The sequence below is a fragment of the Panthera leo genome, chromosome C1 (genome assembly GCF_018350215.1).
Source record: "Panthera leo isolate Ple1 chromosome C1, P.leo_Ple1_pat1.1, whole genome shotgun sequence".
Classification (NCBI taxonomy): domain Eukaryota; kingdom Metazoa; phylum Chordata; class Mammalia; order Carnivora; family Felidae; genus Panthera; species Panthera leo.
The window spans coordinates 219,482,792-219,494,517 of NC_056686.1; the positions used below are offsets into that span (position 1 = coordinate 219,482,792).

The 11,726-nt window shown below is 62.8% G+C and overlaps 1 protein-coding gene across 2 annotated transcripts; it reads right to left on the reverse strand.

Moving 5' to 3' along the window:
• Positions 1-6,249: 6,249 nt before the first annotated feature.
• On the reverse strand, positions 6,250-10,242 carry LOC122228490 (aquaporin-12B-like). Of its 2 annotated transcripts, XM_042953548.1 has the most exons (4): positions 10,120-10,242; positions 9,636-10,083; positions 7,926-8,042; positions 6,250-6,637 (listed from the first exon to the last, which is right to left on the reverse strand). In XM_042953548.1, the coding sequence occupies exons 1-4, from the start codon at positions 10,240-10,242 to the stop codon at positions 6,432-6,434; spliced, it is 894 nt and encodes a 297-aa protein (XP_042809482.1). In that variant the 3' UTR covers positions 6,250-6,431. The 2 variants fall into 2 exon arrangements, with proteins under 2 accessions (XP_042809482.1, XP_042809481.1); XM_042953547.1 differs by having other exon boundaries at positions 9,636-10,242.
• Positions 10,243-11,726: the final 1,484 nt, after the last annotated feature.

Here is an 11,726-nt window from a genome sequence, read left to right on the forward strand (position 1 = left end):
AAATATCTGGAATTCTCCTACACAGGAGTTGTCTCCTTCTACCTCATTGATTCGCGGGGCTCAGCGCATTGGGTCCCACCCAATAATTTATGTATAATTTATGTATATCGGCATGGATTCACGGGCACTTGCTTTATAGTTTGGGTCAGTAATTCAATATTATTATTAATTTTTGCTCAGATGGTCTTGGTGATGGGGGGGGCTCTTTGAGTTGGCCTCTGTATCCCTTTGACATGCTCCCATCCATGTGGGTGTTTGGGGGGCGCTCTCTAACTTCCTGGTGCTACCAGGTGCTCTGGGCTCACTCGGGCATGTCCTGTCCCCGTTCCAGATTCAGCCACGTCTCCACAGAGCCCTGGTCCCATCACTCTACCCGCTATAGCGGGCCCTGAGCAGAGCCCCCACCCCGCAGCTTGCCCCTGGCTGGGGGGCTCCCCCAATAGAAGCAGGGCCCCCCAGGGCCTTCCTCCGCTGCCCATTGGACCCTCCGGTCCACCCCAAATCTCTTTCCTGTGGCCCTGCCTCCCTAGAGGGTCCAAGGCAGAGGCGGGCACCACGTGATCAGAGTCACCGGGCAGTTGGTGCGCACAGGGGCTGTGAGGGCTCAGCCAGGGACGGAGGAAAGACCCCTCAGCACGTTAGTGGCCTTTTCCCTAAGTGGCCGGCACAGGGACAGGAGCAGGTGCCCAGGCTGCTTCGTTAGAGCCAGTGCCTGCCAGGGGCCAGAGGAGCCCGGGGGCACAGGCCCTGAGGGACTCACCCACATAGGCCAGCTGCTAGGGGGCCTTCCGGGCCCCTGCCCTGAACGTGCACATTTAAGTGAGCACGTCCACACACACAGACACAAACACGCAGAAACACATACATGTTCCATTATGCACTCAAGGCGATTTCCTGCAGTGGCCACAGGTGGGGTGGGACACGGGGGCCCCTTCGGGTGAGCCAGCCCGGGCTGGGTGAGAAAACGTTTCACTTAGGAGAGCGTGGTCAGGTGAGGGGCCCCGGGGGATGGTGGGACAGGGACCCGATGCGCTGAGCCCCGCGAAGCGGCTGGCTCTGTGCTGGTCCTGCTGCGGAGGGCCTGGAGGCTCCGCACATGCCTCCAATTTGCAGAAGAGGAAATGAGTCAGCAGGGTGTAGCCAGTGCTCCCCGTGGGCTGACCACACTCAGCTCCCCGGAGTGGCCGTTGGCATTTCTTTTAGTCAAAACGATTGCTATCACTGAAGCTTCACACGAGCAGGCAGGGTCTCCCCTGGGCCTGCCGGACGCACGGCCCAGAAACGCTCGTCCGTGTTGCCGATATTTGCCGGGGTCAGCCACGTGCCTGTGACCTCTTCTTGCTTTTCCACCTCACAGCCTGGGCTGCCGACTTCATGAGCCGGAGGGGCTGCGGGCCTCTGACCGGCACCCCGAGCACTCTTATCCCCCGGGAGGCTAGCCCTGGCCCAGGAGGCACTTGCTCTCCAAATCTCTCTCCACTCACCCACCGTTCCACCGTTCAGGATTCACTCCTTTGACTAGATCGCAGTCTCTCCACTGGCTCTAGAAAAGGTTACACTTTCAGGCACTGACACCGGACAGGTGTGGGCCCTGCTGGGAAGGACAGTCTGCTCAGGTGAAGCGGATACGAGGCTCCAGGCTTGGTGCCCGGGCTGAATCTAACCCCCTCGAGTGGGCAACTTCCTTGCCACCTGCATGGCTGGCATAACAGGTGAGTGGGCTCTGTCCCTCTGAGAACCCGGGTTATTTCGGCCACGAGCAGTGACGCCCAGAAGCGCCGAACCCCTGCAGAGCCAGCCCCAAGGCCAGGTGCACCGAGAGTCAAGTGCCAGTGTGCCCGCCCCACGGGGCCATCAAGCCACACGACAAGGGCGGACAGACCCTCCCCTACTGCTCTTCACTGCACGCGCACACCAGCCTCCTGGACCCCCGCCGGAGCTCATCTTTGCGGCCCGCCCAGGGCGCACCCAGCAGGGTCCCCCTGGAGGCGGAGCCCCGTGGCACCGGTGGCATGGCAGAGGTGGAGTGGGGGGGTCCTTACCCCCGGAGCAGGGGCCCCATGGCCCCTGCCTTCCCTGCTCTCCATCGTGTGCCCTCAGCGCTAACCTGGAAGATGAGTGAGGCCGGCCAGCCCGCGGGCACACGCCAGGACCCCCCTCCCCTCCAGCTAACAGCTTCCAGAGGCGGGAAGGGGCTGGGGCTCCTGCCCGGGTAGAAGGCAGACGACCCTGGACCACGGCCCCCGGGCACGGGCAGTTCCTTCTGGCAGGTGGCCAGCGCCGGTCTGGGGAGGCAGGGGCCGGAAGAGAGCCCCAGGCCTGGGGGACTCCCACACTCCCGAGGCCTGGTCCTCACCCGTGGGCGAGGAAAGGTCTCAGAGGCAGGGGACTCGGCGGGCACTCAGCACGAGGTGCCAGCTCTGCGGGACACCCTCTAGGTGTGACCCTTGGGTACTATGGTGCCCCCAGGCGAGAGCTGGATGCCTGGCTGTCCCCCTGAGCAGGTCCGGGGTAGCCCTTCCTCCCCGCACCCCGCCTCCCCCCCCCCCCCCCCCACACACACCCGGTGCCCTGCGGGCCCAGCCCAGAGCTGCACACATGGCTTGGGGCAGCAGCCGCCTGGGGGCCTGTGTGAAAGTCCCAGCCCTGCAGGGTCCGTGGGAGAGAGTGCAGGCTCTGGGGGGCTGGGGCCCGGACGGTGACCCAGCTGGGGCCAGGAGGAGCTGAGGGCCACCTGGGCTGTGCTTTGTCCCCTTGAAGGATGTGATGGATGCTCAGGAGCCCGCTGGGCCTCCCCCCAGCTGACGGGGACCGGCTTCCACCAGAGGGAGGCCGTCTGTCCCTTCCCTCGACAGCCCAGTCCTGTTCCCGGCCCTGCACTGCGGGAGGCGGGGTCAGGGTGTAGTGTCCTGTCCTAAGGCTCCGGAGTGATGGCCGGGCCCGGAGCAGGGTTTCGTCTGAATTGAGGGGCCCCGTCTTGGGGCCAGGCTCCTGTAGCTCAGCAGGAGCTGCCTGCCCTGCAAGCTCTCGGAGGCCTGGCTTTGTGCAGAGAAGCTGTGGTTTTTTTGGTTTTTTGTGTTTTTTTTTTTACCACTGTGGGGAGGAACACTGGTACCTGATACGGTTTGCTGTCCTCTTATGGGCGCGAGCCTGTCGCTGTGCACTGAGGTCCATTTCTCTTCACGGTTTGCTTTTTTCCCCTGTTTTTTGAAAATAAAAAAAAAAATTTAATGTTCATTTATTTTTTTTAGAGAGACACAGAGACAGAGTGCCAGCAGGGGAGGGGCAGAGAGAGAGGGAGACACAGAATCCCAAGCAGGCTCCAGGCTCCCAGCTGTCCCAGCCCGACACGGGGCTCGAACTCACGAACCTCGAGATCGTGACCGACTGAGCCGCCCGGGCACCGCTAAAACTATTTTTTTAAAGAGTTCTTTGCACATTAGTCTTCACCCTTCGTGACAAAGGTTGCCAACTCTTTCTCTGGTTTGCTATTTGTTATAGGTATCGATGCTCTTTATTGCTTCTGGATTTTCCGTCATGGTTAGAGAGATCTCCCCTGCTCCCAAATGTAGAAAGAACGTCACCCCCGCTTTCACGTTTTTACAGTTAGGTCTCTGATGGCTTCGAGTCCCTTCTGGGAGTTCACTCCGGTGCGAGGCACAGAGTCAACCCTCCCCCACACGGCCCGGGCACCACTTACCGCGATGTCTGCTTTCTACCCAGTGACGCCGGGGCCGCGCCCGTCAGATACTGAGTGTCCTTTGTACTTGGGCCTGGTTGTGGCCAGTCATCTTTGTCCACTCGCCCGGAGCACGTGCTGTGACTGTGGAGGGTTTGAGCTGTGTTTGGTGACCCGACCACAGTGCCACCGCCCACGCGTGTCTCCTTCAGCGTTTGCTTGGCTTTCTTGCTGGCTGTTTTCATACTGATCTGGGAATCTGGCGTCCAGCCTCAAAGCACTTTGGCGTTGTTATTTGTTATTTTTATCACTATTATATATTTACGATTCTATATTATGTAATTTTATGCTAATGACTTTATTATTATTATTGTATCATCAACACGTATGTGTTAACTTGGGGGGAACTGACATCCTTAGGATGTTGGGATATCGTTTCTAAGAGCAAGGAATGACTTTCCATGTTTTCCAGTCTTTCGGGAATTTAAAAAATTTTCACCGGAACCAGGATTTACGCATTCCTTGTTAGATTTATTTCTAAGCTCTTTATAGCTCTGCTGTTACTCATATTTTTCTTCTCATTGTTTGCTATGTGAAGCCTGTTGGATGCCTTTTTTTTAAAATTTTTTAAATGTTTATTTATTTTTGAGAGAGAGAGAGAGAGAGTGTGCATGAGCGGGGGAGGGGCAGAGAGAGGGGAGACACAGAATCCGAAGCAGGCTCCAAACTCTGAGCCGTCAGCACAGAGCCCGATGCGGGGCTCGAGCTCGCGAACCGTGAGACCACGACCTGTGCTGAAGTCGGACGCTCAACGGACTGAGCCTCCCGGGCGGCCCTGGTGCCTGTTAATGTTACATTCCGCCACCGTCCTGAGGCTCTCAGTGCGTGTGATTGGTTTTGTGGTGTCTATTTCTTCCAGCGTCACCATCACGCTGTCTGCAGATAGGAATTGGTTTTCCTCTGACTGTTCCCTCCTGTCCGGTTTCATCCGCTCGTATCTTAGCAGGAGCCGCGACTCCTCACTGTCTTTCTGACTCGGCCAGACGTGGTCTGTTCCCACCGAGCGGGGCGTCGGGGTGTGGGCGCGCCCTGTGCGCACGTCGGCGTGTACGCATGATTGAGAAATGACCCACCGCTTCCTAATGCGCTAGCATCTTTTAGAACAGGAAACAGATGTTATGTTTTCTCAGAGGCCTTTTAAGTGTCGGTGGAGATAATCGTATGATTTTATTCCTAGATTGATTAACAAGGGGGATTATATTAAACAGTGGCCCAGTATGGAACCATTTTGCATTCTTCGTGTTAAACTCGTCATCAACTTTTTGTAGTAATTTTTAAGTTGCCTCCCATGTTAGTAATCAGTTCATCAGAGCTTCGTATGGAAATTATGAAAATTGTGTTCTTTCCATCAAGTGCAGTGTTCCTTAAATTTAAGTTACGCTTCTAAGCATGTGGGTGTTGCTTTATGACGTTGAGGTTTTCCAAAACAAAGACCCTAAACTCCTTGGGGAATTCTGATAATTTGCTGATATTATTTATTGCAATGTGCACAGGTTTGCTTTTCCTGTACGAACTCACTGGTTACATTTACTACGTGAGTGGGGCGCCTGGGTGGTTCAGTCGATTGAGTGCCCTACTCTTGAGCTCATCTCAGGTCTTGATCTCAGGGTTGTGAGTTCAAGCCCCTCATTGGAGTCCTTGCCGGATGTGGAGCCTACTTTAAAAAAAAAAAAATTTACTAAGTGAGCGCCAGAAGCTTCTGTCCTGGAAGTATTTGTGCAGAGGCCACGTTCTATGGGGACAGACGTGCCAGCCAGCCTCTAACCTTGGGCCCCCCGAGGACCCTCTCCTCCTTCCTGGGGCTACAACCTCTGCTATCACCTCCAGCCCCCCGGCCCACAAAGACTCCCTTCAAAGGGAGCTGGATGGCCCCCCATCCTGGCACCAACCCTGTGTGCACATGGTCCTCCTTCTGGAAGCTTCCGTGTAGCCCCATCAAGCCTTCCAGAAGGCACACAGTGCTGGCCTCAGAGACCTGGGCCTGCTCACCGCCCCCCCCCCCCCCCCCGGAGCAGCCCCTCCGAGGAGGGGAGAGGGAGCCGGGGCCCAGAGGGAGCAGCCTCACTGCCAGGCCAGGTGGAGAGCGGATGAAAAAGGGGCGAAGGGGCAGCCACGGGAAGTGGTGGGGGGGGGGGGCGGAATTCTCCTTTCACTCCTGCCCGGCCACGAGGACCCGGGGGCGTGCCGCCCTGAGGGTCGGATGCTGGCGGATGGTGGGACCCCGACCCTGTGTCCAGCCCGCTCCCCTGCAGCCTCAGGCTCCGGCCGCCTTCCCCCACGTGGCCAGCAGGTGTCAGGGCGAGGAGGCTGCTCGGGCCTCCCGGGCGGTGGGCTCTGGGCAGCCAGGCACCACCTGTGGAATCTCTACCCCAGCATCTTCTCAGGACCCCGTGACCCACCCTGGACCTCTTGCCTTTCCTCCTCGGTCTTCCCTTTGATCCTAATTCTGTAAAGAGGCAAGAGACGCCCCGTGGGAAGATGGGGGTGACACAGACCAGCCTCCATGGCGTACGCCCTTCCTTGCCTGCCCTTCCAGAAGCCTCTGTCAGGCCAGGGAGACGGGCAGGTCTTAGGAATGGTTTATTGACGAAAGGTTTGTGGGGAGAAAGGGCTGCGGGTCCGGTCCCCCCTCGGCTCAGGGAGGCCCCAGAGTCCAGCCAGAGCCCCGGCCCTCGCCCCAGACCGTGCTGGCTCAGCGGGAGCCCGGCAGCGGCTGCCCCGCCCCACCCCGCCCAGGCTCCCGGCTTCTGCACCCCTCTGCAGGCGTCTGGGTGTCTCTAGGCCCCGGGGCCGGCTTCCCTCTAGGAGTTCGGTACTTGTTCTTCTGGCTGTACAACAGGTTCCTCTGGAACAGGCGAGGAAGGCGGCCGTGATACAGCAGGACGGCCAGGACCATCCCTGCAAGAAACCAGGCGTCAGACCACAGGGCCCAGTCGGCTCGCTGCAGCATGAGGCAGCCCGGGTGCTCACGCCGGGACCGTCAGTGCGACGGGGGCCCCGCAGGCCTGGACCTGGGGGAGCCTGCGCACCTCCGTCAGGGAGCCAGCGCCCGGACCCTGGTCTGGCCCTTCCCACACCTCCCTCCCCTCCCCGCCCCCTGCGCCTACCCCTGGGAGACGTGCATGACCCATCAGGAACCGGGCCCACTTCTCGGCCAGGCTCCGGGGACCTGGGCCTGGTGTCGCCGGCACAAATGTCGTGGGCCGCGTGCACGGCCTCTTTCTTCCCAGGGCTGCCTCCCAAGTGACCTGTCATCCCTGTGCATGGCTGTGTTGGGCGTGTAGGCAAGAGTGGAGGTGACAGCGAGGGAGGAGACGGGTGTGGGTGGGGCCGGGGCTGGGAAGTGCAGGGTGTGCTGAGGGCAGGGCCCGGCCCCTGGTTCCCAGGTTCTTCCCGGAACTTGTGGAGCCGAGAATCCTAAATTCTCACGTGGCCGCTAGGGTCACTGGGAAGGTAAGTGGGCCACAGCGGGACAGGAGAGCACATTTTCTTCAAGTGTACGTGAGTCTTGTAAGGACTTACACAGGGAAGCCCCCTTGAGCCCGAGGGCTGTTCTCAGGTGCACAAGGCCCGTCCCCCGGGAGGCGGCGGGGGAGGAAGTCACAGGGAGGGCGGAGAGTTAGTGCCCTAACTGAAAACCCAGAAGTGGCTCTGCGAGCCCGAGCCCGTTATGTAGAGAAGGGGGAGGGGATAAGGAGACCCTCGCTGCCTCTGGAGGGGGGCGGGGATGCGGGCAGGGCAGGGATGACGGACCACATGCACCCGAGGCCGCGGTCAAGTGGAAAGTGAAGTCAGAAATAGGAACGATGGGATTTCTCATGGCTCCTATAGTGCCTGGGAGCCCCGGGGAGGCCGAGGCTGTGCTCCCCGAGGACACGCCCACCGTGTAGACAGAGAGAAGTGGAGGAAGCTTCCAGAGCTCCACCGGACCCCGCTTACCCGCCGGACAAGGTGTGGAGAGTGCGGTGAGGCCGAGGGGCCAAGGCCAGGTGCTGGAGAAGTGGCCCCTGCCTGAGCCCCGGGCTCAGGGTCTGTGAGGGCGCCCTGCAGGCGTGGGTGCGTCCCTCCTGCCCGCCCAACACCCACGTCCACCACAAATGTTTTGCGTGGCAGTCCCCAAGCCACTGTCCAGGCCTGGCCTTGCCTGCTGCCCACGGAGCCTCCCAGGTGACCCCTCTGCCCTTACCTGTCAGAGGACCCAGCCAGTACACCTGCATGTACTCCAGCAGGGTGTGGCCCGAGCAGTGGAAGGTGGCCCAGGTGGCCAGGGCCGGGTTGAAGAAGGCGGACGTGAAGGGCCCAGCTGTGGGAGGAGGCACAGACCGTCCCCGTGGGGCCCTGCCTGCGGCCGCCTCTCCGGCCAGGAGAGGAGCCACCCCGGAAATCCCCACCGTGGTTCCCGGCACACAGGCTGGGGCTCAGCCTATCCTCGCCCCGCTGTACTGATGGGGACATGGGCAGGAGGGCTACTCGGCCAAAGCCAAAGGTCCCCGGATCAGGGAGCAGCTGGGACAAGAGTCCGTCCACAAACCTCCCCCACCCTACCCACCGCTCATCTCCCCCAGCTCTTTTCTCCTCTGTCCACCTGGGGGCACTTGTCCTTGAGAGAAAGGGAGACAGAGACAGAGAGTTGGAGAGAGAGACAGAGACGGTGAGACAAGGGAGACAGGCAGAGACAGACAGAGACAGATGGTGGAGAAGGGTTGAGCCCAGTGAAGAAACAAGAGAAAGGGGAAGGGGCAGGGCAGATGAGGAGGGGCTGGGGAAAAAGCCAGCGTCCTTCAACCCCGGCCACGTCCACCGCTGCCAAAGAGCTCCGGCCTCGTCCGGGCAGACCAGAGTGGGAAGCACTCTGCAGACCAGGATCTCCGGGAGGCGCCCTGGGTGGCGGCAGGGCTGACACAGGAGCTCCCGGCATCTCCCCAGGCGGGACCCCAGGCAGTCCAGACGCACAGCCCTGCTCCCGGCGAGTCTCTGCTCACCCGTGCCTCAGTTTCCCCACCTGTGCGCGGGCTCTCGCGGCGCCTTCCCGGGCACGTGACGTCTGTTCTGTACCAGACCCTGGACGGCATCTCAGAAAGTCAGCCCTCTGGTTCTGTCCCTACCGGGCCCCGCCCGCCCCCGAAAGCAGACTTGGGGGAGCTGGGCCCTCAGGCCCTTCCAGGTGTAGCCGTAGCGCCCTGAGCAGGAGTGAGCCGCCGGCCACATGACCTGCACCCCACCCCCACAGCTCTGTTCCCCTGCCCGGGACAGCTGCCCTGGGAGGTCAGCAGTCCGGACATCCCACAGCTGACCTCAGCTCTCTGCTTGCACCACTGGTGGGAAGGGTGGCTGCGTGGGGGCCGGGAGAGGGGGGCGGTGCCAGGGAGCTTGGTCAGGAGGCCCGGCCCGAGGCGCAGGCGCGGCCGAGGATGGGACGGGGGAGGTGCTGCCCTCCCTGGAGGCATCTGGGGCCAAGTGGGGAGGGGGAGGGGGCTGGGGCAGACACGGCGGGACCTGGTGCTCTTGGACGGGGCGGCAGAGGACGCGCAGGGGCTTCCAGAGCGGGGCCCGGCCTGGGCCCTGAAGAAACCGCACTGGCTGCCCCCCCACCGCCCCAACCTGTCCCGGGAGCCGGCCTCCTGAGATGGCCAGGAGCAGCTGGGATGCGGAAGATCCAGCCAGAACGACGGCCCCGACGGGGGCCCAGGTCCACCCTGCCGCACCGGGTCCTGTCCAGCCGGCCGCCGTGCCACCGCTGGGTTCCCGGGAAAGGGCGGTCGGCAGCTTCCGTGGGCCGGCGGCCCCCTTTGGCTGGCGGCCTCGCCCCCGGGTGTCCGCAGGTGCGGGTGGGCGGGGCGGCCACGCGGGTGCAGAGGCTCTGACGTGGCCCAGGGGAGAGGCAGCCCCGTCTCACCTGTGTGGGTCATGACGGTGGCCAGCAGGGCCACGGCCGGCACCCGGTAGGCGGGCAGGCTGTTCCGGAGGCGGAGGAGGGTCAGGTGCAAGAAGAAGGCGCCGGCGCCTTCCACGAGCGCGCCGTGGGACACGGGCGTGCGCAGGGGGGAGCTGCAGTGCGGGTCCAGGAGGTTCTGGAGGACGTGCAGGTCACAGAGCTCCCAGGCCCAGTACAGCCGGGTCAGGGCACAGGCCGCCCGCACACCCAGCCCCTGGGCCGCCAGCTTCAGCAGCGTGCGGGGCGCGGAGGCCTCGGCCAGGAGGAAGTCCTGCAGGGACACGGTGGGGTTGGCCGCGGCGCCGTCGCAGGTCGCCCCGTGAACCAGGAGGAGCAGGGTGAGCAGGGTGAGCAGCAGGTCGGGGCCGAAGCCCCCCGCCCAGGGGCCGAGCTCCGCCAACATCCGCATCTCCAGACAGCAGGCCCCCAGCTGGGCCGCGCCCACCGCCTCCCGGGCGAAGCTGGCGTAGGCGCCCGCCGGGAGCAGGGCCTTGCACGCCCTCCTGGCCGCCTGGCAGAGGACGAAGGTGGCGAAGAAGAAGGAGAGGGACACGTTCAGACCGGCCATCGGCCTGGGGGCCCCTAGAGGAGCAGGCCGAGCGGGGGACCCGAGCTGACGTGTCAGGGCTGGCGCGCCCTGAGCCCCGAGCCCCGAGGATGGGGCCGCTGTGGGAGAGTCCACCTGGGCGGGCTGTCCCTGCGAACGCCACACCTGTGCCCTCACCTCCTCACCCCCGCCCCAACCCCCCCACCTGCTGCCGGCCCGGGAGCAGAACCACAGCGGACGCCCATAGGTCAGGCGTCCTCCCTGGGGCCTGAGGCACGCCTGGCCCCCTGCCCCCACTCGGCCAGCCGCGGGTGCTGGACGCAGCTTCAAAGCCTCCGTCGGAGCTCCGTGACTCACGGCCCGGGCCCTTGGCTCCGTGGGCACGGCCTGGCAGCTCCCTGCCCCTGTGCTGCGTCCCACCTGGGTGAGGGGCCTTGGCTCTGCCTGCACTGTGGGTCCCCTGGCCCCAGGTCCCCCTGCGAAGGCAGCTGCGTGCCGGGCCGGATGTCCCCACACAAGCGAGGGAGGGAGCCATGGGCGCTCCGGCCTGGCCGCTCCGGACTCCTCAGGAAGCTGACCCTGCAGAAGTCTGCCCGGCCCACCATGCGCTTTGCTTTTCCTGCCTAGCAGCATAGACTCATAAAGATGCATTTCCAAGAAAGCCTGGCTGGCTGAGACGTTCAGGTGCTTCCTTCCGGACCCAAGATCACAATGACCTTGGAAGACTAGACCTGTTCCCCCTCGGTAAGCAGAGACTGCCTGTGAACGGCCCTCCTGGGGACAGGCTGTGGGGCCTGGCTCTCAAGCCCAGAGCAACCGGGGACTTTGGGACACTGGCCAGGCTTCAGAGACACGAGCTCGGAGGTCGTAGTCTCAGGGGCTTGAGGTCACCGACACGTCACAGTGACTGTAGTATGCCATCGACCTTGGGGAAGAGCAGACATTAAGCAGTTGCGTTGGGTCACTGACGGCGGCTGGATTCAGCGGCCAACCCCTGGTGGAGGGGTCATTCCAGGCAGAAGGAGATGGCCTGGCACAGTGCAGAGGCCGCTGGATGGGGAGCTTGCCGGGGGAGGGGTCTGCCAGGCTGGGGAGGGGCCTCTGGCCCTGAGCTCCTCCCTCAGGACTGGGAGGGGAGGGGGACAGAGGCTGGGAGGGGCGTGGCACTGGGGAGGGAGGAGCTTCGGGGGAAGGCCCAGGTCAAGGTCTCCTGGACATACCAGGACCAAGGCAGTGGGCACAGTGGGGCGGGGAGATCAGCGGGGCGGGTGGGCCAGTGGGAGATGGGCACCTCGTCCCCTTACCCCATGTCCCAACCCCCGTGCCCCGCAGATGGACAGACAGAGCCATGGAGATGGGCTCTGAGCACAGCAGGTGGGCTTTCCGCAAGGCAAAGGCCCCACCGTCCAGACACCGCTGGGGGTACGGGTGACGCCTCTGCCCCTCCTACCCTCACCCTGTGCCCACCTGGGGGTCCCCAAGGCCTGCAGCAGCACCTGACCCCT

Coding starts and splice junctions, on each gene's coding strand:
- LOC122228490 (XM_042953547.1), bottom strand. CDS start 10,242: ATGGCCGGTCTGAACGTGTCCCTCTCCTTCTTCTTCGCCACCTTCGTC. Junction 8,043..9,635: donor CACCGTCATGACCCACACAG/GTGAGACGGGGC, acceptor CTCCTCCCACAG/CTGGGCCCTTCACGTCCGCC. Junction 6,638..7,925: donor CTGGCTGGGTCCTCTGACAG/GTAAGGGCAGAG, acceptor GGTTTCTTGCAG/GGATGGTCCTGGCCGTCCTG.